At 40.2% G+C, this 25,178-nt stretch overlaps 1 protein-coding gene across 1 annotated transcript; it reads right to left on the bottom strand.

The window, feature by feature from the left end:
* Positions 1-23,817: 23,817 nt before the first annotated feature.
* On the bottom strand, positions 23,818-24,492 carry LOC126440367 (uncharacterized). Its single transcript, XM_050090655.1, has 2 exons — positions 24,349-24,492; positions 23,818-24,306 (listed from the first exon to the last, which is right to left on the bottom strand). Exons 1-2 carry the CDS (start codon positions 24,490-24,492, stop codon positions 23,818-23,820), a joined length of 633 nt encoding a protein of 210 aa, XP_049946612.1.
* Between the last annotated feature and the right edge of the window lie 686 nt (positions 24,493-25,178).

The following is a 25,178-nucleotide window of genomic DNA, read 5'->3' as shown; positions in this document are numbered from 1 at the left end:
TACAACTTCCATCCCCAGAAATTTTGATTTGAATAATAATTAAGTTATCATCACATAAGTCTTTTTCTTTTTGTAATGTAAGGATTAGTAAATATATACTACTGCACATCTTGAGTTTTTGCTATTTTGCAGTTGGGAAAGAGACCCACATCTTTCAAGTTTAACCATTTTCAGGCAGTTATGACTTAGAGTAATGTTTTGTGGTGTAATGTGCACTTTATTTATAAAAAATTCTAATCCACACCTTGCGTACTATAGTCAATTTTAGTGCTAATTGTTAAAATGTTATGAGAACTATGTGATGTACTTATTTATGATTCAAGAACTATTATTTGCCATTAGTGTTAAACTTTTTTTTTTCTTTAGACTTAAGTTTCAAGAAAACGTAAGTGTAGTAAAGTAGTGTATTTTGTCTCATTTTTTAACGTGCTGTGGTGGAGGAGAACCACTTCCATACTAACTGCCACTTGTACCTGTTGCAGGCATGGGCGACTTGATGAGAAACTGCGTAACAGCTCATTAAAAGTGTGAAAGTGCTTCTGAAAAATACCAAACAATGAGCAAGTGAAATTTTCTGCCTGAAAGTGAACTGGAATGCACAGTGCAATTTAACTTGTTGCAACCCATGGGAATTTATTATTTGAATCAAGTAATATGTATCTTAGAATGTAACCTTTGTTTACCCAAAAAAGACATCACATATGATGAAGATGCTTAACTGTTTTTAGAAGTATAACTTGTAGATATCTTATGTAAATGTACACTACACTGTATGTAAATATTTTGTATGGGGTTTTTGTATGGCCAGTTCACATAAGTATAAATTTGAAAAAAAAATTTGAACTGTGGTTTGGATAAAATTTCATATGTTTATTCTTCTGTGTGTAGAATTTTAACCCACTGTCTGGGGTCACTGGTGGTCAGTAAATTGCCCAGTTAGCTATTTGCAGTATCTATCTACTCAATCCAATGAGGGATGATGTGATGAAGCAATTCAGGATAATTTTTCTTCCCCTCTTGTTTTGCAGTGAGCCTCTTCTGACTAATTACCATTAGCATACACGAGTATAACCTGCATTTTCATATAAGAAAAAGGTTGGCTCCCAGTTTTAAAAAATTTAACACCTGATCTAATTTTGTGCTTAGTGTTATGTATGTAATTGGTATGAAAATTTTTTTTGACTATTGCTACTTAGTATCCTTCATCATAGGGTGAAATCAGTAATTGTTTTGTAAATTAAATTCTGTTGTTGACATATAAACAAATATAAATTCTGTAATAATCTAAACATTTGGAAGACAAAACACTAGCATTCTTACGTATTTATTTCACTCTATTCAAAAACTAGTTATTAAAGCCACCCCTTAATTAATTCCACAGTAATTAACAGTTTGTTAGAAGTATTGTATATGTAACAGTATTTGTTAATTTCATGATTTAAACAACTAAATTGGCTTAACCCTCACCATAGTAGAAACTGTTGAAAAGAACCAATTTTTTATGTATTCAATTAATTTAATGACTAAGTTTTAACCCTTTAACTGCTCTGGACATTTTAACATGCACGCCTTTGCCCCTGTCCCTGTCCCAGTCGATCAATCAATCTACTGTGTAGAAAGGTTTATTTACTAGTATTCTGTACAACTTAGCTTTGAAGATATTGACAGGTAACTCTTTTAAATCTATACTTAACTTATTGTACAACTTAAGTCCAAGAACTAAATATGAATTCTGTGACTTGGATAGGTTTTGATATGGTACATCTAAACATGATTTGTTCCTGGTGTTATGGCTATGCACATCCCTTCTTAATGATATATTTAAAATATTGTTCCTAACATACAATAGAGCATTATAGATGCAAAAGTTTATTACCGTCAGGCATTGCAATTTAACAAACAAGGGTTTACAGTGTTCTAACTTATCGGAATTGGTTATTATTCTTACTAATTTTTTTTGTAAAAGTAGAATGCCCTTTATGTGACTGCTATTGCCCCACAATAAGATTCTATATGATATGATACTTTGAAAGAAAGCAAAATATGCTGATCTTATATAACTATTACGGACATGTATTTTTATGTTTCTAATTAAATAGATAACTCTTGAGAGTCTGGCAGATAAATGTTTGACGTGTGGTTCCCATGTCAACTTGTTGTCTACTAAAACACCTAAAAACTTTCTACTTTCTAAGTCATGATTCTCTCTTAAGCAGAAGGAAAGTGCCTGGGTCTTACTTTCATTTAGTAGAAAACCATTTGCTCTAAACCATAATGAACTCTGAACAAAGGTATCTTTAACTATATTTTTTAGTGTATTTAAATCTGAGCTTTTATTTAAAAAAGTTGTGTCATTGGCATACTTTATTGTGTGAGAGTTTACAAAAGATGGCAGGTCATTAATAATAAGTAAAAACAATAGAGCTCCAAGTACTGAGCGCTGTGGCATGCCAGACCTAACATTAATCAGATCTGACTACTCCCTGTTAATGCATGCTACTTGTTGGCAGTTCTCAAGGAAGGATTTAATCATATTTATGCTGCTATTAGCAAAACCATAATAGGATAACTTATTCAGTAAAGTATCATGGTCCACACAGTCAAACGCTCTGCTCGGATCACAAAATGTAGCCTGAGCAAATCCCCTAGCCTCAAACACATCCAGAACAAATTTTACAAGCATGTGTCATGGATTTACCTTTCATGAATCCATATAGTTTGTCACTGATTAAGTTTAAGTTATCTAAATACATACTAACATGATTATACATAATTGTTTCGAGAATTTTTGAGAAAACAGAAGTTAACGATACTAGTCTGTAACTAGCGGGACAGTTCTTATCAACTTTCTTATATACTGGGACCACTCTAGATATTTTTAGTACATCAGAAAACTTGTTTTCAGCTAGACATTTTTTTACACAGTAGGTTAAGGGATCAATTATGCAGTCAATAGTATCTTTCAATAAGTTACATGATAAATCATAGTAATCAACGCTATCTGAGGCTTTGAAATTTTTAACTGTTTTCAGAATTTTATTGGTACACAGCTCTGTGAAGTTGAAACTGCTCTGGTGGGGCCTTTCAAAATAGTTGTCAATGAAGTTATAGGCATTTTCTAGAGGTTTGTCTATTGAGCTGCATATTTCTCCAATAGATTGGACGCAGAATTTATTGAATTCATCTGGGGATATGGCAAAAAGTCTTTTTCTTTAGTGTGTGCCACAAAGTTAATTATACTCCAGACTTTTTTGCATTTATTTCTAGACTTTTCAATGAGGGCTGTATTATATAGCTTCTTAGCATCATTAATAGCCTGTCTATAATTACACTTGGCTCTGGAATATAATTCTATATGTAGTTCAGATTTGCTGTTCTTGTACATACCAGAATACAGCATAACAGTGTCTTTCATTTGCCCTAACTGTGGCGTATACCATTCCCTGTTTTTCCTTCTCTTATAACAACTACTATCTTTAATATTTAGCACCGCCTACACAAAAGTATAGTAACCTAGATCTCAACACTCCCTGTGAGAAACTGCAAATTGAAACATCAGGTATAGTAATTGAGTGCCTTAAAATATTAGTAGTAGTAGTAGTAGTAGTAGTAGTAGTCCACAGGTCACCTAGTGGCAAACACCTTCAGAGCACACAGCGACAGGTACAAAGGCATGCATGTTAACACATCCAGAACAGTTAAAGGGTTAATTGTAATTTCTGCAAATTTAACTTCGAATAATGTGTAGCTTCAGCACGTATTATTGTGAGGATATATAAGGGCCCAATTTTAGGTCCCAAGACAGTCAGTCCATGGCTGGGTTTAAGAAGAGAAATCCGTGTTGGTTAGATCAACAACAATGTATCAACTTAACTGTGCAATAAGTGTAACAAAATTAGGCCATGTGTTAAAACAATGACAATGTCTATTCCATATGTACCTGATTATTCTGGAAGAACTGTGAATTACATTTTTACTGTTCATAGATATTCAACACTAAACTATTGTAACAGTATGTTGATGTTTGCCTGAAAACTATTAATGAGAGTTATCGAAAGTTAAACAGTAGTGCACTGGCCATATTAAATGTGTATATGGGAGGTTGTGTGAAGTGAAAGTAAACAACTCTTAATTGCAAATGTGTACCTGTGGGCTTCATTATTTACGGCAGACAGTACTGCATTTCCAGCCCCTATTTTTGCAGCTAGTACATTGACACAGAGGACAACAAATGGAAAAATAAAGAAGACAAACTAGCACATAATGACTCCTTACAGTGGCTCCAACAGCTTTGCAAGGACATGATCTTTAACTGGATACCTGGCCACATCAGGATACAGGGAATCGACATGGCCAACAGAGCAGCCAAGGAAGCATTTTGGGATGGTGGTGTTTGTCAGAGTCCCATCCCTAGGCATGCTGTCATCTCATTATCGAACTGTCTCATCACGTGTCTGTGGGAAACCTGTCTGTCACCTTCAGCCATTTAAACTGTGGTTCCCCAAATTGATCGCACAGTCATGACACACTTTAGACTTCGTGTCACCCTCTAAGCTGGAAGCAGGTTCTGCTTACCAGTCTGTGCACTGGACATAGCCCTTCCACAAATGGCTTCCTCTTCTTGTGGGAGGATCCATTACTCTTAGGTTTGTGGGGTCATTTGCATCCAAGTGATAAACTTCTGGACAAGACTCCTAGATGACCAATTATAGGAACTGGAGAACATGCTGTGTGTCTACCCAGTTGTAAAAGCCTGTATAAGAGAAAGGCACCACTCATATATAGTGGTAGGAAGGTTGGCACCCCCACACACCATAGGAAATAGTATTCTCACTCGCTGTTGAGGTCTTTAAGACTATTTGTATTCTTAACTAGTTCTAGAGAGTAGAATTATTTGTCAAGCAGATAAGATTTCGTTTTGTTTGTATTGAGTTTTATTACCTATTAAATTCTTTGCATCAATATGTAGGTGACACATTTTTATGAAAATATGTCACTTTCTTCTATGCCACACTTAGGCCAATGGATCACTTAGTCATAAACATGGAATGATTTGGCTTCATGGCTGCACCCACTTACTATGCTCAGGGGACAGGCTTCATGAGGGGAAATGAAGAGTCATTTTCATTAGTGATACCCATTTATTTTCCCATACCTTACAAGATGGTACAGACAACATTTGTCATTAATAACTGTCTGTACAGGTGCATTGCACTGACAGTATGGCTCGATCAATGAAATCAGAGGCTATAGGCTCCGGTGGTGAGCCGTGGCATGACCGCATGAACCGAAAAGGCCGCGTCTCTGAAAGTACAGTTTTTTGTGCAGCTGATGGAGGCTTGTGACTTTCATGGGTGGGAAAAATGCATCACTAAATGAACAGATGCATGCCATGGATTGAGCAAATGTGCAACACTGCATATGTTTTTGTGGGGAGCCATTTTAACCCATGTGGTTGGCACTGAGGAAGATCAGAGACATTTTGTGTAATGTTGACCAGCTCACACTGCCCACATGCTTCATCCTGTGAGAGCCGGAGCACAATGCACTATTGCCAAAATTTGCCATAATGGGAAAGTTGTGTGCTTGGGCAGTGTGATTGCTGGCACTCTGTGCTTGTCGGCTGTGCTGCAGTTATGCTCTTTAAGTGTCTCTGTGGTGTGGCTGCCACCCAGATCCCCTTTCAAGGAGAGGAACTCCAGAGCTGGCTAGTGAGAATCTGCTCCAATTGACCTCTCTGCAGAGGTTGAGCAGCTGCCAGACACCTGATGATGGGCTGGCACTGTATCATCACATCATCTCCTCTTTGTTGGAGAGCTATCTGGATCTGGTGATTCATCATTTTCTTTTTCCATTTAAATTCTTAGATTCCCCTTTTTTCTGAATTGAGCTTGTCGGCTCTTGATGAAAGACAAGCAATCATTGCCCATTGGAAAGGTGAGTGGAGCTGCAGTGGTGGCACCCACAGCAGCTGCAGGGAGTGTGGAAGCTGCTGCACATGCACCAATCACAGGAGAAACTGCACCTGCAGAAGATTGGTAGCGTATACTGTGGCAGAAATACTGAATTCAGTGTTCCGAAACTGTTTCACTGCGGAAAATCGTAACACGGTCCCCGACTTCAGCCGTCGCACGGACGCCAAAATGGAAAATATTGAAATAAACGATATCGGAATTGAAAAACAACTGCTATCACTTAGTAGCGGAAAAGCATCCGGACCATACGAGATACCCTTACGATTCTACAGTGATTATGCTAAAGAACTTGCCCCCTTTCTATCAGCAATTTATCGTAGATCGCTGGAAGAACGTAAAGTACCTAGCGACTGGAAGAAAGCACAGGTCGTTCCCATTTTCAAGAAGGGTCATAAATCAGATGCGAATAATTATAGGCCTATTTCGCTTACGTCAATCTGTTGTAGAATAATGGAACATGTTTTGTGTTCTCGTATTACGACGTTCTTAGATAATACAAATCTCCTTCATCATAACCAACATGGATTCCGCAAACAGAGATTATGTGAAACTCAGCTCGCCCTATTTGCCCAAGAAATTCACAGTGCCGTAGACACTGGCGAGCAGATTGATGCCGTATTCCTGGACTTCAGGAAGGCATTTGATACGGTTCCGCACTTACGTTTAGTGAAAAAAATACGAGCTTACGGAATATTGGACCAGGTTTGTGATTGGATTCAGGAAAGAAAGAACACAACATGTCATTCTTAACGGTTCAAAATCTGCAGATGTAGAGGTAATTTCGGGAGTACTGCAGGGAAGCGTGATAGGACCTTTATTGTTTACAATATACATAAATGACTTAGTTGACAACATCGGTAGCTCTGTGAGGCTATTTGCAGATGACACGGTTGTCTACAAGAAAGTAGCAACATCAGAAGACTCGTACGTACTCCAGGAGGACCTGCAGAGGATTAATGCATGGTGCGACAGCTGGCAGCTTTCCCTAAACGTAGGTAAATGTAATATAATGCGCATACATAGGGGCAGAAATCCATTCCAGTACGATTGTGCCATAGGTGGTAAATCATTGGAAGCGGTAACGACCGTAAAATACTTAGGAGTTACTATCCGGAGCGATCTGAAGTGGAATGATCACATAAAACAAATAGTGGGAAAAGCAGGCGCCAGGTTGAGATTCATAGGAAGAATTCTAAGAAAATGTGACTCATCGACGAAAGAAGTAGCTTACAAAACGCTTGTTCGTCCGATTCTTGAGTGTTGCTCATCAGTGTGGGACCCTTACCAGGTTGGATTAATAGAAGAGATAGACATGATCCAGCGAAAAGCAGCGCGATTCGTCATGGGGACATTTAGTCAGCGCGAGAGCGTTACGGAGATGCTGAACAAGCTCCAGTGGCGGACACTTCAAGAAAGGCGTTACGCAATACGGAGAGGTTTATTATCGAAATTATGAGAGAGCACATTCCGGGAAGAGATGGGCGACATATTACAACCGCCCACATATATCTCGCGTAATGATCACAACGAAAAGATCCGAGAAATTAGAGCAAATACGGAGACTTACAAGCAGTCGTTCTTCCCACGCACAATTCGTGAATGGAACAGGGAAGGGGGGATCAGATAGTGGTACAATAAGTACCCTCCGCCACACACCGTAAGGTGGCTCACGGAGTATAGATGTAGATGTAGATGCAGATGCATGTGGGAGTGTTCCAGCAGCCGATAGAGTATGGTGATAAGTTGAGACTGTGAGTACTGTGCTGGCCAGAGGCAGGCAGAGCTGGAGCATTTCTCTTGTCCAGCACTAAGTACACCCATTGCTTTTTCCATGGTGGGATCCGCTTGATCAGCTCTTTCTGCAGTTGTTTATATGATGAATGCATTGGTAGGTCAGTGTTATATCCTGCACTTAAGCCATGCATTTTTGGTACAGTTGGTTAATTACAAGCTCAAATTTTGCAAGGTAACAGGTTACACAGATGTTCATGAAGACAGCCTCTGTTTGGCCAAACCGTATTAGAAGGTCACAGGGCCAAAAAGGATGCAGCCTGCCCAACACCCATACAGTGCTTGTGGGTGCTCCTGCAATTGTAGGAGGCATCAGTGTGGTGGAGTTTCCTGCTCCAAAATTTTCTTTGGCTGTCTGAGGCTGCACGATGCCGGATTGTGTAGGGCATGATTGTATCTCCCTCTACAGCCTGTGGTTGTTTGCGAGCAGGGCTTGTCACCATCTTACCTTAGTCAAGTCATACCAATGATCAGCCAGCTGGAGTGGCCGAACAGTTCTAGGCACTACAGGCTGGAACCGCGTGACCGCTACGGTCGCAGGTTCAAATCCTGCCTCGGGCATGGATGTGTGTGATGTCCTTAGGTTAGCTAGGTTTAAGTAGTTATAAGTTCTAGGGGACTGATGACCTGAGCTGTTGAGTCCCATAGTGCTCAAATCCATTTGACCATTTTGAACCGATGATCATTTATCATCTCATTTAGTCTCAGATCACATCAGAGTCACCAGTGATGGGGTATGTTGTTAGCAGTGCCTACACATAAGTGTGCAGTGAACAGGCTTTACTGGCATGCCCATACATGATGCTTGTGGGACAGACTTGGTGACTGGAAATGATGAGTCATTTTTGTCAATGACACATTTTTCCATATCTCGCAAGTTAGTACAAACATCTGTCATTAATGTCCATTCATGTAACCATGTTGTACTTGCAGTTAGGTCATATCAGTGTTTCAGAAGGTTTTACACTCCAGTGGCAAGCCATGGGTTGACTGTGTGAACTGAGAGAGTAAAAGACTGCATCTCTGGAAGTTCACTTTTCAGCACATCCCACGGAGTGTCGTGACCTTCGCAAAAGGTAGAAAAAGCACCAGGAAATGAATGGATGCACACTATGAAATTATTGAATTCACAATTCTTCATGTATGCATTTGTGGCGAGACTCGTTAGTTTGACCCACATGGTTTGTGACGAGAAATGTCAGAAATGTGTGTCACGTCACGTTGACCAGCTCGCATTGCCCGCCTGTTCTGTGCCTTGTCGACCTGCAAGTTACACACTGTTGCCAGACTTTGACATAATGGAAAAACTGTGTGTGTGTGGGCCACATGCATGCTTGGCACCAGTGACTTGTCAGCTGTGCTGCAATCACACCCTTCACGCGTTTCTGTGGTGCAGCCACCACACAGCTATTTCTGTCATTGATCATTACCGACAAATCTCATAAGGAAGTAAATAAGTTGGAAGCTGTCAACACCACACCCATTCAATTTCAAGAGCTTTTTGGAAAAGTTTCTAGAGTGAAAACCATGCATTACCTTTATTACATGCTTCTATTCAGAACACACTTTCATCATCAATGAGACCCCTGAATATAAGATCGTAATGCAATAGTGAATGAAAATATCTTCAACAGTTTGATCTTAAGTTGAAAATGTCTAAAATATTTCCGTTTTATCTTGGCTGTTGAACTAGTTGCTCAAGACAGTTTCTGGAAGATGTTCAAAACACTTCACAAGCTGGGTTGTTGATAACCACTACAGTCAAGCCATCGATGCACCAGTCTATTCTTAAACAGCAAAAGTTGCCTCCAGCTAATGAAAGACGTGAATTTCCTATGCTACTGAGTGTAGTCCTCCGTGAATTTTTCTAAAACTACTGTGGTGGAATCAGCTGTCCAGTAAAAACACCTGACAAATTACTTTTCACCTAGGCCTGCTACTCATGTCAAGGTAACTTCAGCTACACCTTTCCATCCTAAATGGTTTAATACTTTTGTGAACATCAATGAACACTCCCTCCTATGGTGTCCAATGCCTTTGCAATAAATGTTCCATGCGTCATTAAATATTTCAGACCTTTCTGCTGCAAGTTTTTCACCTCTCAATCCCAAGAATAATTTGAGTGTGAGAAATTCCTGGAGAGGAGTAAATTCAGAAACTTAACTTCAACAACACACTGGTTGAATTTTGGCAGTTTAAAATATCCTTATTCTGGAAGCAGTCTGATTAGACTATCTGCAAATCAACTGCCAAGTGCTCACCAGAGGACCTCAAATTACCGCCTAGATTAAGACCCTTATGTACACTCCACAAGTGCTTGGTTAACCAAGTAGCCACTTACTTTGAGTAGTGCACCCCTTCCTATCAAGGGGAGTGCAACTCTCCATCTGATAATGCAGGTTTAGAGATCAGAAGCTACAATTGCCACAGTTGACAAAAGCTTTGGTTGAAACACATCACCCAGCTTCAAAACAAAGGATGCTGATCAATTCTGGTAACAATGCTGAAAAATAATCACACTCAGTCACTGGTAAAAGTGGAGAGGTGAGATTGTATCCTTTGATTGACCAGTCTTCTTATTTATAAAATGTGCAAGTGAATAGAAATTATTTGCACTAGCCAACCTGCCATTGTATTTGCAGTAGTCAAATAATTTGTAATCTTACCACATACAAATTTTGAAAAACTTATGATTTTCAAGTGCTCACCTAATGCAATAATATAACGTAATTTGTTTGCAAAAACACATAAGTGAATCAGTGTTTCAAGGCAAATGTAAATCCGCCATGGATGTGAGAATCAGAAAACGAAAACTGATATCTGATTGTGAATCAAATGACAATGGTAGGCTCGATACAAATACTAAATTTGGTTTTCTGGAAGAAAAGAATTTAAGAGGGTGATTTGCAAGAATAATTACTCCATTTCTGCAGAAACAGAGTAGGTTTATTTGAACTCCATATGACCTGCATCGTTGGAGGTATATCTGCATCCTCAGCAAACCACCGCACAGTGCTTCGTGGAGGGTATATTGTACCACTACTAGTAGTTACCTTTCTTGTTCCAGTCTCAGATGGAGTGAGGGGAAAAACTGAGTATATTTCTCCATATGAGTCCTAGTTTCCCATATGTTGTTTCATTAAATATTTGTTGGCAGCAGTAGGCTAGTTCTGCAGTCAGCTTCAAATGTCAGTTCTCTTAACTGTCATGTTGTTAGAAGTGTATGTCTTCTTGCATTCAGGGACTCCCATTTGAGTTCCCAAAGCATACCCATGACTCTTGCATGCTGATCAGACCCACCAGTAACAAATCCAGCAGCCTGCCTCTGAATTGCTTCGATGTCGTACTTCAGTCCAATCTGGTGCAAATCCTATTCAGTTACACAGTACAAAAGTGTAGGTAACACTACTGTTCTACATGCAGTCTTCTTTGCAGATGAACCGCACTTATCTAATATGCTCCCAGTAAACCAAAGCAGACCATTTGTCTTCCTTACCACTAACTTCACAGGTACTATGGGATGCTGGGGCTTGTAAAGTCTGGTACCATTTGGGAGGAACAGGAAGTTACTTGTTCATGGTAACAGTATTTCCCTTTTTCATCATGTTACAAAGCTCTGAAATGTGAAGCAATGAAAAATACTATGTGAAAAACCTGTTACTATTCAGGTGCATTTCTAAACAGTTAAAATTTAAAATAACATGGGGAGAGGATTATGTGTGACATCATTCTGAACTGCTTCTTTCTCAGGAATAAACATGTGAAAACTGTTGTAAGATACCTTTATTTGTGTAGGAGTTATGATCTATGAAATTTTGGGACACTTGTCAAAGTCAGCATTACAGCATATGCTCAATATGACGTTCATTGTGCCAGTCCAGTTTTGCGAGTCATGCTGCACACATCACAGGATCTGAGGCTCCAGCTGTAAGATCAGGATCCTGTGGTGGCCATTCAATAAAACCCGTCCTACTTATCCAGTGACCTCCAAAATATTTCAGCCAGAAACAGTCTGACTTCAGTGGCTTATTGGGGAGGTGCACAGTCTCATTGGAAGGTGGTTGGGGAATCACCCTCTGATTCATCAGTGTTGGAAGCACATAACCATGGATCATAATAAGATACTTCACACCATTCAAGGTTCCACCAATAAACACTGGACCCATGATTCTTGGCCCAAATCCCATGACAGATGATCAATTTTTGACCATTAGCACATGTCTAGGGATCCACGCACCAGAGTGTTAGCATCTGACAAGTATAAATGATTTACTTCTCCTTGTACATAAAAATTAACTTTGTCACTCAACAACACCTGTCATATGAAATTTGGATTCCTATTACTCTGATCAAAAGCCCAGTCCACAAATTGCACCTGCCAATCAGAATCGCCATCAGAGATGATACTGAGACTGTAGCTAATACAGGTGCCACAAGTGTGTTTGCAACACACACAGCTTTAAACCTTGACACCAGATGTTACTGATAACCAGTGCATGCAGTGATGTGGACTTACCACAAAGAGTGACAAAATTTCTTACCATCTTGTCATCAGTGGTTGTTCTTCGATGTCCAATACATGGCTTGTCAAGTAACTTGAATAGTGTCGTGTGTGAAACACCATTTCTCTCAGGATGCCGGACATTGAAGTCAGCAGCAATCACTCTGGTACCTCACCCACCACTCATTAACACAAATTCAATGTGTCCCTGTGTGTGCCATTGTGAATCAGCAGACTCGGGAGGATGTCGTTATCAGGAAAAAGAAAACTGGTGTTTTACGGGTCGCAGCATGGAATGTCAGATCCCTTAATCGGGCAAGTAGGTTAGAAAGTTTGAAAAGGGAAATGGATAGGTTAAAGTTAGATATAGTGGGAATTAATGAAGTTCAGTGGCAGGCGGAACAAGACTTATGATCAGGTGAATACGGGGTTATGAATACAAAATCAAGTAGGGGTAATGCAGCAGTGGCTATAATAATGAATAAAAAAAAATAGGAGTGCGGGTAAGCTACTACAAACAGCATAGTGAATGCATTATAGTGGCCAAGATGGACATGAAGCCCATGCCTACTACAGTAGTACAAGTTTATATGCCAACTAGCTCTGCAGATGACGAAGAGATTGATGAAATGTATGATGAGATAAAAGAAATTATTCAGATAGTGAAGGGAGACGAAAATTTAATAGTCATGGGTGACTGGAATTTGGTAGTAGGAAAAGGAAGAGAAGGAAACATAGTAGGTGAATATGGAATGGGGACAATGAATGAAAGAGGAAGCTGTCTGGTAGAATTTTGCACAGAGCATAACTTAATCATAGCCAACACTTGGTTCAAGAATCATAAAAGAAGGTTGTATACATGGAAGAGCCCTGGAGATACTAAAGGGTTTCAGATAGATCATATTATGGTGAGACAGAGATTTAGGAACCAGGTTTTAAATTGTAAGACATTTCCAGGGGCAGATGTGGAATCTGACCACAAATTATTGGTTATGAACTGTAGATTAAAACTGAAGAAACTGCAAAAAGGTGGGAATTTAACGAGATGGGACCTGGATAAACTGACAGATCCAGAGGTTGTATAGTGTTTCAGGGAGAGTATTGGGGAATGATTGACAGGAATGGGGGAAAGAAATACAGTAGAAGTAGTATGGGTAGCTTTGAGGGATGAAATAGTCAAGGCAGCAGAGGATCAACTAGGTAAAAAGACGATGGCTCGTAGAAATCCTTGGGTAACAGAAGAGATACTGAATTTAATTGATGAAAGGAGAAAATAAAAAATGCAGTAAGTGAAGCAGGCAAAAAGGAATACCAACGTCTCAAAAATGAGATCGACAGGAAGTGCAAAATGGCTAAGAAGGGATGGCTAGAGGAAAAATGTAAGGATGTAGAGGCACATGTCACTAAGGGTAAGATAGATACTGCCTACAGGGAAATTAAAGTGACCTTTGGAGAAAAGAGGATGACTTGCATGAATATCAAGAGCTCAGATGGAAACCCAGTACTATACCTGGAAGGGAAAGCAGAAAGGTGGAAGGAGTATATAGAGGATCTATACAAGGGTGATGTTCCTGAGGACAATATTATAGAAATGGAAGAGAATGTAGATGAAGATTAAATGGGAGATATGATACTGCGTGAAGAGTTTGACACAGCACTGAAAGATCTAAGTTGAAACAAGACCCCGGGAGTAGACAACATCCCATTAGAACTAATGACAGCCTTGGGAGGGCCAGGCCTAACAAAACTCTACCATTTAGTGAGCAAGATGTATGAGAAAGGCGAAATACCCTCAGACTTCAAGAAGAATATAATAATCCCAATCCCAAAGAAAGCAGGTGTTGACGGATGTGAAAATTACCGATTTATCAGTTCAATAAGTCACGGCTGCAAAATACTAACACAAATTCTTTACAGATGAGTGGAAAAACTGGTAGAAGCTGACCTCAGGGAAGATCAGTTTGAATTCTGTAGAGATGGTGGAACACGTGAGGCAATAATGACCCTACGAATTATCTTAGAAAAATAGATTAATAAAAGGAAAACCTACATTTCTAGCATTTGTAGACTAAGAGAGAGATTTTGACATTGTTGACTGGAATACTCTTTCAAATTCTGAAGGTGGCAGGGGTAAAATATAGGGAGTGAAAGGCTATTTACAATTTGTTCAGAAACCAGATGGCAGTTATAAGAGTCGAGGGACATGAAAGGGAAGCAGTTGTAGGGAAGGGAGTGAGACAGTGTTGTAGCTTATCCCCAATGTTATTCAATCTGTATATTGAGCAGGCATTAAAGGAAACAAAGGAAAATTCAGAATATGAATTAAAATCCATGGAGAAGAAATAAAAATTTTGAGGTTCGCCAATGACATTGTAATTCTGTCAGAGACATCAAAGGACCTGAAAGAGCAGTTGAACAGAATGGACAGTGTCTTGAAAGGAGGATATAAGATGAACATCCACAAAAGCAAAATGAGGATAATGGAATGTAGTCAAATTAAGTCAGGTGATACTGAGGGAATTAGATTAGGAAATGAGACACCTAAAGTAGTAAAGGAATTTTGTTATTTGGGGAGCAAAGTAATTGATGATGGTCGAACTAGAGAGGATATAAAATGTAGAGTGGCAATGGCAAGGAAATCATTTCTGAAGAAGAGGAATTTGTTAACATTGAGTATAGATTTAGGTGTCAGGAAGTCGTTTCTGAAAGTATTTGTATGGAGTGTGGCCGTGTATGGAAGTGAAACATGGACGATAAATAGTTTGGACAAGAAGAGAATAGAAGCTTTCGAAATGTGGTGCTACGAAAGAATGCTGAAGATTAGATGGGTAGATCCCATAACTAATGAGGAGGTATTGAATAGGATTGGGAAGAAGAGAAGTTTGTGGCACAACTTGACTAGAAGAAGGGATCGGTTGGTAGGACATGTTTTGAGGCATCAAGGGATCACCAATTTAGCATTTGAGGGCAGCGTGGAGGGTAAAAATCGTAGAGGGAGACCAAGAGATGAATGCACTAAGCAGATTCAGAAGGATGTAGGTTGCAGTAGGTACTGGGGGATGAAGAAGCTTGCACAGGATAGAGTAGCATGGAGAGCTGCATCAAACCAGTCTCAGGACTGAAGACCACAACAACAACAATACACAGTACAGAAATCACTGCCTATCATTATATCTTTTTCTTTTTCTCTCTGTTTTCTAATAAACATTACTGTATTGAAATCACTTTTTATTCCAAATATCACTGATCACATTATAGTAGTTAATTATATTTAAACAGTTGTAGCTCACCAAATGTGAATTGTAGTGGTTGGCTTGTTGGCTAGCATCGTCTGCTGGTGTGTCTCGGCTGTAGCACAGCTGGCGTTGTTTGCTCTGATGTAATTAACTTCTTTGGTGACATAGCTGTAACTCGTAGCATCGGTCACTTGTTGGTTGTTCTTGATGTTTGTAAGTGCTGGTTAAACCGTCTTATCATGTGTTTGTATTCGCTTTGTTACTTTGTGATTTTCGTTATACTTGATCACTTTCAAAGAATAAAAGGTTTCACTTCTCTCATATGTTCTACTTTCTTATGTAAACATTTTTATTTTAATTAGATTAATTTGTTGCTTCAAGGTTCAAGGATGCAAAATTGTCTTCCAATTGCAGGGTCACCAAGTGCGCTGTCGCCGCCCTACTAATGAGTTTTATTATTTGCGTAGTTCAGCTCCAGCTTAATGTTGACTAAATTCATCGAGTGAAAGAAGGAACAGTGCAGCTGATGAAGAAAATGTCACCTATTGCGATCATTCACCAGTAACTGATGCTGCCTGACTACTTCTCGTAATAACTCTTATTCAGAACTCCTTTTCTACAATAGTTACAGCAATTTATTTCTGATACCTATGTACAGTCTGCTCTTGAGGTACCATCTACTGCGTTACCGCCCATTAAATTGCTTCTTCCTACTTTTGCTGTTATACACAAAGTTCCTCATAATACATTCTTCATTATTTTCCTCCGAAGTCCAACAACTGTGTCGGAGTATCCTGCTGCCGCGACTCTGGACCTCCAGCGAGTAACGTCGTCAGCCTCACTGTGTTTGCTCCATAGCGGCCCACTACTTGCCGCATCAACGAAAGTCCGCGCCAGTTGCTGGCTCAGTGTTTGAATTATCTGCACATATAAAAACAAAATACTGCCACAGTATTTATGCACATAACTAAGAAATCCTGACACGCAACTGAATTTTATCATTTAATTAGAATTTGTGCTAGGCCAGGGGTGATAGATGGCGCATGCAACAGACCACTTGTCATCTGTTACACCACAGGCTGTTGCAGCAACTTACCCTATAGTACTCATCCCACTTGCTGACATCACAGGAAACATTTGGTTCTTAATAGATATCCTTTTTATCCAGCCACCTGTCCCCCACTCTATAGAATGATTCAGCTCTCTGAAGGAATTTTGTAACTTATTGCCCATATCTAATGGTCAGTAAGCTGAGCATTTGAGGTAGGGTTGCCAGCTGGGATTAGTGTAACATTCAAATGCATATTTTGTCCCAAAAGCTGGACTACCACTTTAAATAGAACTGACCAGTTGTGTATTTTCACTTTTTGATCAACAATTACTTTGAGGGGGTACTAACATTAGCTGCAATAAGCTATTAAAATAATTCAGTAGCTAAAGGTGAAAATTTGTGCCAGACTGTGACTCAAAGCTAGATTTCCTGCTTCACATAAGTGTTTGCCTTAGCTGTTTCAGCTATCTGAACACACTCTCTATCTGACCCAAATTCACAACTTCAAGCACGCTAACTGATAACATCCTCACTGCATGTGCACGATAGGGTTCAAACCTCTAGTGGGAATATGAAAATTGCTGCAAACATATCTTGTATGTGGGATAGGTTTAGAGTTTGGATCAAATGAAGGGTGTGCTCAGGTAGCCAGAATGTTTTAGGTGACTGCTCATGTAAAGCAGGAAATCTGGTTTTAAATCCTAGTCCACCACAAATTTTTAGCTTTCACCAGTGAATTGTTTCAATGTCCAATTGATGCTGATATTGGTATCTTCCTCCAAAAATTGATAATTACAGTCACTGTATCGAGAACAAAAGTATGTTCTGCTGGGCATGTCTGATGGAACATGCCACACACATGTAATAAGTAGTCAGATTTGTGATATCAACATGCAACATGTTTAATGGGGAAAAAAATTGAACAGCCTTGTAATTAGGCAGCTATAGTATCAGCTAAGTAGTCTGTCTTCCGAACAGTTTAGCCTTTTTCCTAAGCTATTCATATGTCAAAATACTTGTTCCTTATTAAAGAAAATAAACAATTATCTATCCTACAGAGACAGAAAACTTATACCCAATAACTTTGGTTACTTTAAATGAGAAATGGATACTGAAGTATAGCTTCTTATATTTTTGTAAATCTAATTAAACATATTTTAAGAAGAACTTTAGTTTTCTTGGAAATCAGGTTCCGGAATTTTTGACAGAATAATTTTAAAGTACAGGACAGTGTTGTATTAGTTGATTTCAGTTTGTGTTTTTTTGTGAAATGAGTACAGACTTTAGATGTTGATAATAAGTCTGGGAATTGCATAGGAATATTCTGCCACTTTCAATAGTGCTTAATGAAAATGAAGCTGCAGATTGAAAGAAGCTGTCGTTTTAGTGTGTCAGTATCTTTTTACATGCAGTTGTCTATTCTTTTTTTTCATTAAACTCATGAAATTTTGTCACTGATCAAAGAAGTTGCCAGTACAGTGTTTAATGTTCTCTGCTTGAGAACGTGCCCAGTTCTTGACAGTTGTACCCAGGTTGGTTCATCAGCTAATGTCTGCACTTTAAAAAAATAGGGGTTCATAAAAATTCTTTGTTAGTGAAGACCATAAATATAATTTTTGATACGTAGTTCATAATAAATGAGCTGTCTTCAGATAACAAAATTTTTAGTGTTAATCAATAATTGATTAAATACATTGTCATAAATTACAGCTGTATGCATTATACAACCTTACAACGTTTTTTGATCCTAATTTGTTTGCTATTTGATATTAAAATTGTATTAGTTATCAGTAAAAAATTATATTTATGATCTTTACTAATGGATTTTCTCTGAATGCACAGATTTCATTAAATGCAGATCACTCATCTCCAGTTCGACTGTCTGTGGCAGCATGGTTTCTTTCTTCCATTACCTGGACCTAGCTGTGAATGCACTGCGGCAGATCATGGGTAAGAAAGCTATGCAGAAACGTACTGTACTGAAACTTCCACCAGGCAGCATACAATGTAACTATTCCAAGCATCAGAAAAGGTCTTAATTTTGAATGAAAGGTGGAAATAATGGCAAAACCTTGGTATATTCTGGAATTTGATAATTTACACATTCACTGCCAAGCCCATGATAATCCAAACACAGTCATGCACAAACCCTTTCATTCATGTTAGCAAGTTTATGGTAACATATTTCCCAAAACCTGAACAGCTACTAAGCACAGATTGTACTTAAATGAAAATGCTTGCCATACTATTATGTTTATCGACATCTAATATACTCAAGTTTTCAGTCAATGAACTGCTCAATATGCCACGTAGAATTACTGCCTTTTTTTCATACACAAAATTACATTCATTGCCACGCAGCTGGACTGCTGTGTCATATTCAGACACAGTGGAGTTATTGATAACAAAACACAATAAGGGCATTAACATAAACTAGTTAAAACTTTTGATAAAGTGTTACTGCCAACTGTTTGAAAGATGTTGCAATGCTTGACATCTAAAAACATAGCAAATTTGTACTCTACACCATTCACAACTGTAGGTACATAATTAACATAAATAAAGGCGAAGAGGGTCCAGGACAGGATGCATTTCTCTCCCAGACACTAATCCACTGGTATTACTAAATGACTAACCTGGTTCATGATACCCAGCACCAGTTGCATGTTGCCTATGTAATGGCTTCCCGGACCAATGAAATTTGACTTTCAAAATTTCATAAATATCTTTCAATTTCAGCCAGTAATTAAATTCCTGCTATGGTCTACTCATTAGGAGATATAATCTTAGGTCAAATGTTGAATGGTAACTGTTGGAATCTGGCACCTCATACAAATACCTGGGTGTAATCCCTCACAGGGATATGAAAAGGAAAGATCACGTAGGCTCAGTTGTGGGTAAAGGTGGTAGACTACAGTTTATTGGCAGAGTACTGGGGAAGTACAGTCAGTCTATAGAGGTGATAGCTTACAAATCACTTGCGTGAACAGTTCTAGAATATTGTTAAAGTGTGTGAGACCCTTACCAAATAAGTCTAGCAGGGCATATTGAACGTATACAGATCAGGGCAGTATGAATGGTCAGAGGTTGTAATCCACTGAGGGAACTGACCTGGAACCCTCTTGAAGATCGACACAATTGATTCTGAGAAAGTCTGCTGACAAAGTTTAAAGAACCAGCTTTATATTATGACTTTGCAAATGTACTGTAGTCCTCTCTGTATTCCTCACATAGGGATCATGTGGATAAGATAAGAATAATTACTGCATGCACAGAGGTGTTGCAAAAGTAGGTGTGTACCCACACAAACACAGTTAGAAATCCGAAACTAACAAAGTCTGAACTCAAGTTTATTTTTTATTTGTTTCACATATAACAGGTTGTCAAATAAGAGAATACATAAAAGAGAATCAATAACAAAGAGTAAAAAGGTAGGTATGAGAATCACAGTTGATGGCTCTCTTCTCTGTGACTCCTGTGCGAACTGTGGAGAACAATCTCTGTGGTTGGCGCGAATTTTACGAGTCAGCTGCGATCGACGTGTGCGGTAGTCACCACATGAGACCCCTTGGTGAGAGTGGAGTTCAGATGTTCCTCTCTGTAGCGGGCAGGGAAGTGCACTTGTCTGCCTGAATGCGTGGTGCATCAAGGCTGCTGCTTTACTGACTGCGGAGGTAGCGGAGTGGGGTTCTGCATCGTTGTCTTGTGCTGATCGCTGTGCGATGCTGACATTGCCAGAGTGTCTTGAAGTATATAAGCAGGTTTCACTATACTTGTTTCCCATTCAGTACTATGTTTAGGGTGTGTGCATCTCTGCATATCACGCGATGAGGTCCAGTGTATGGCGGGTGTAGTGGTGGTTTGACGCCATCTGTTCGTAACAATACATGCGTGCAAGTTTTTAAATCGTTGTGCATGAATGACACCGGGGCTCCATGTCTGGACTCTTTCGCAGGTTTGATTTCCTTGATCATTTCTCTCAATCCTTGTAAATATTCTGACTGGACATCTGCATTCGGTACCCCTGAGTCGTCAGCAAACTCTCCAGGCAGACATATTGTTTCTCCGTAGACAAACTCTGCCGGGGAGGCATCCATATCAGGTTTAAAGATTGTCCTAGGATCTAACAGTACAATGGGTAATGCTTCCATCCATTTAGTACCGTGGCAAATGAGGGCTGCTTTTAAGGTACAGTGCCATTTTTTCTACCATTCCGTTGCTTGCCGAATGGTAGGTGGTGTTGTGGTGATGGCAGTATTCCCAGAATCTTGCTAACTGAGCAAATAGTTCTGATTCGAACTGTCATCCTCTATCAGTTGTTGTGTGGAGTGGGTAGCTGATTCTCGATATCCAGGTTGACATGAATGCCGTTGTCAGAGTTTCCACCAAGATGTTATCGGTAGGTATTGCTTCCGGCCAGCATGTATACCTGTCAATGATTGTTAGCAGGTAGCGATTACCACCTGATGGTGGAAGAGGTCCAATGACATCCAGATGAATGTGCAAGAAGCATGCCTTGACATCCGGGAATTGTCCAATTGGAGGGCGCATGTGTCTGCTCACTTTGAATAGCGGACAGCGTGGGCAAGATCTAATCCAGTTACGGCAATTGGGGTCTATTCCTGGCTATACAAATCTTTTGGACACCAGTCTGGTAGTTTCTCGAACACTGGGGTGAAATAGGCCGTGGAGACAATCAAACACTCTTCTGCGATGTGTGATTGGAACGTAAGGGCGTGATTGATCATGTTGTACGTCACAATGTAGTCGTATATATTCCCGGGCACATCGACTAGCTGTAACTTCAATGCCGTGTTGTCGTCACTCAACAGGGTGTTTAGCTCATCATCTTCCTGCTGGGCTTGTGCTAGTTTGTCCACAGTTACAGACTGTGTTATACTGGATACCTGTGACAAACAATCAGCTACCACGTTAGTTAAACCTGCGATGTGGCGTAAGCCTGTGGTGAATTGGCTTATGAACTCCAATTGAGAATACTGCCTTGGGGAGTATTTGTCACTGTTCTTGTTGAATGTGTAAGTCAAGGGCTTATGATCGGTAAAAATTACTTGTGGTCTGAAATGTTTGATCACTAAATATACAGCCAAAAATTTTCTATCGTAAGCACTCCAGCGTTGTTGTGCTGGTGACAACTTGTGCGAATAGTATGCTAGAGGTTGCCATGTGCCATCCACCAATTGTTGCAGGGCTGCACCAACACCAAACTGGTTAGTGCCACCACCAGTGCCAAAGGTGCTTCTAGTTTATTGTGTGCCAGCAGTGCGGCCTGAGCCAGGCTTTGATGTGTCACTTCGAATGCTGCATCAGATTCCTCATTCCATTGCATGGTTGCATTGCTGCGAACCTTTGGGCCAGCTAATAACGAGTTTAATGGTGCCTGCTGTTCAGCTGTCTGTGGTAGATGCCTTCTGTAAAAGTTTAACATGCCTAGGTATCTTCTTAATTCTTTGACCATAATAGGCTTGGGCATGTGTAGAATAGCCTCAGCTTTTCCGGGTAAGGGTGCTGAACCTGTAGCGGATATGCGATGACCTAGAAATTCCACTTCAGGTTGGCAAAACAGGCATTTCGCTGTATTTAACACTATTCCAAACTTCTCTAAGCATAGGTGTACTTCTTTTAAATGCTGCTTGTGCTGTAAATTGTTTGCAGAATATATGAGAACGTCATCCAGGTAGGCAAAACAGAAGGTCAATCCTCGTAATACAGAATCCAGAAAACGTTGCCATGTCTGTGCAGCATTTCCCAGACCAAACGTCATGAAATTACTTTCAAACAATCCAAAGGGTGTTGTTATGGCAGTGTTTGGTACCCCTTCTGGCGCTACAGGAATTTGTGTATAGCCCTTTGCGCAGTCTAGCACACTAAAGACTGTGGCACCGTGCAGCGCGTGATTGTAGTCCCTTAACAAAGGTACAGGATAACAATCCGGAATAGTTATGGCATTCAGTGCTCTGTAGTCGCCACACGGACGCCAGGCTCCACCTTTTTTTGGTACGAGGTGTAAGGCTGACGCCCATGGACTGGATGACGGGCGTATAATTCCTCCTTTAAGCATTAGCTCGAATTCCGCTGTAGCTATAGCGAGGCATTCTGGTGGTAGTGTCCTAGGTTGACATAACACAGTCTGTGATTTTTATGTAGTGTACTGTATCATGCAACACTTTGTGCAGTGCTCCGGGTGGTTTCATTAATTCAGGAAAATCTGCTAGGGACTGCACGGTACTCTGTGTCTGCCATTTGAACCAACTTAATACTGGTACAGTCTGTGTCACGATAATAACAAGCCATTGATAGGTTGGTGAGACTGTCTATCAGGCAGGCATTGGCCAAGTCTGGCAAAAGTCTGAAGTGTGATAAGAAATCAGCTCCTAGTATTGCTTCTGCGACATCTGCTACTGTGAAATTCCATTTAAAATCTCTAGGGAGTCCCAAGTTCAGATTCTCTTGTTGTAATCCGTATGTTGAAATCTGTGAATTGTTGGCAGTGGATAAGTTAAATGTTGTGCACGGCCGGTAACAATGCAAGGACTTGATAGTATACTGAGATCTGAACCAGTGTCGATTAAAAATTTCCTGCCTGGCGCACCATCTGTTATAAAAAGGCGTCAAGATGCAGGAAGATAGGAGGTAGCATCTACTGCCACTTTCCGCTCCAATTTCTGCATCTACATCTACATCCATACTCCACAAGCCACCTGACGGTGTGTGGCGGAGGGTACCTTGAGTACTTTTATCAGTTCTCCCTTACATTCCAGTCTCATATTGTTCATGGAAAGGAGGATTGTCGGTATGCCTCTGTGTGGGCTCTAATCTCTCTGATTTTATCCTCATGGTCTCTTTGCGAGATATACGTAGGAGGGAGCAATATACTGCTTGACTCTTCAGTGAAGGTATGTTCTCAAAACTTCAACAAAAGCCTGTACCAAGCCACTGAGCGTCTCTCCTGCAGAGTCTTCCACTGGAGTATATCTATCATCTCTGTAACACTTTCGCGATTACTAAATGATCCTGTAATGAAGCGCGCTGCTCTCCGTTGCATCTTCTCTCTCTCTTCTATCAACCCTATCTGGTACGGATCCCACACTGCTGAGCAGTATTCAAGCAGTGGGTGAACAAACATTTGGAGAAAGAACGTGGGCTAATGCATTTACGTGCTTGCTCTCCATACCGACTATGATACCAACAAATGGTCTGTCTGTTCTCGGTTGTAGATTGCGGTGCGAAACGACTTCCATGTCGTCATCGGCTATGGCTTCTCTGATTGACATTGATGCCATTCGACATTAGTTTCGAGAGCTGTGTGCATAGGAGATTGACCTTGGCCGTTAGTGCATCGTAATCTGCCCAAGACACCATAGTAGATGCAGCTGCTGCGCTGACAGTTATGTCTACAACACTGACATGTGTGTTCGGTGTGATCGCTTCCAGTATGCAGTCGGCGAGTTCTGCTACTGTGTCCAGTGACGTCTCGTTCTGCGTGCCGATGACTGCTTTTACCTGTGGTGGCAGGTGGGAACTCCACAGGGTATGCAGAATGCTATCTGGAATCGTGCCAGGGTCCTCCGTGCTGCGGAGATGGTGCAGGAACAGTAAAGGTTTCCTGTCACCAATTTCTTCTTGCGTCAATACTTGCCGGATTCTGTCTTCTTGAGAAATGGCTAAGCAACATATCAGTTCAGTCTTTAACCATTCATATGCATCCTCTGTTGGAGGAGCTGTTATGATATCCTGAACTTCAGTTGTGTAACGATGATCGAGTTGGCTTACTACGAGGGGAAACTTAGTTGTTTCTGCAGTTATTCCCGCGTGCATGAAACTCGCTTCCAGCTGTGTGAACCACAGCATAGGGTTGTGTGGCCAAAAGGTTGGTAAGCGAACCGCTAGTCTTGACACTGCTGGCGTGTCCATATCCATATCTGCTGTTTGTTTTGCAGTCGGGGTCACCAATGTTGCGTAAGTAGGTGTGTACCCACGCAAACACAGTTAGAAATTGGAAACTAATGGAGTGTGAACTCAAGTCTCTCTTTTCATTTCTTTCATATATAACAGGCTGTCAAGTAAGAGAATACATAAAAGAGAATCGACAACAAAGAGAAAAAAGGTAGGTTTGAGAATCACAGTCAACAGCTCTCTTCTCTGTGACTCCCATGTGAACTGTGGAGATTAATCTCTGTGGTTGGCGCAAATTTTATGCGTCAGCTGCAATCAACGTGTGTGGTAGTCACCACAGAGGCATTCAGTCATTCACTCTTACTGCACTCCATACATGAACTGAATAGGAAGGAATGCCTAATAACTGGTACAGTGGAAAGTAGCCTCTGTCATGCACCTCGCAGTGATTTGCGGATTGTAGATGTAATGCCTTGAGTAGATGCAATGAGGCACTGTAGCTTGTGATGTGCCACTTACCCAGACTACATTCGTGCAGTATTCCATACTGAGAGTACTTCATGACTTCCGACTTTAACTGCAGGTTCTAACCTTCTCCAAATTTTTTCATGCACATATCTGTCAGATATTTAGATCTTAAAATAGCTAGAAACTTCTGATTGCTTTAGAAATAATTTAAAAATGTGGGAGTTTCATTCCTTAAGGAACTG

The sequence above is a fragment of the Schistocerca serialis genome, unplaced genomic scaffold (assembly GCF_023864345.2).
Source record: "Schistocerca serialis cubense isolate TAMUIC-IGC-003099 unplaced genomic scaffold, iqSchSeri2.2 HiC_scaffold_1362, whole genome shotgun sequence".
Classification (NCBI taxonomy): Eukaryota; Metazoa; Arthropoda; class Insecta; order Orthoptera; family Acrididae; genus Schistocerca; species Schistocerca serialis.
This window is presented reverse-complemented; position numbering and strand designations above follow the sequence as displayed.

Coding starts and splice junctions, on each gene's coding strand:
- LOC126440367 (XM_050090655.1), bottom strand. CDS start 24,492: ATGGATATGGACACGCCAGCAGTGTCAAGACTAGCGGTTCGCTTACCA. Junction 24,307..24,348: donor AAACAACTAAGTTTCCCCTC/GTAGTAAGCCAA, acceptor ACTGAAGTTCAG/GATATCATAACAGCTCCTCC.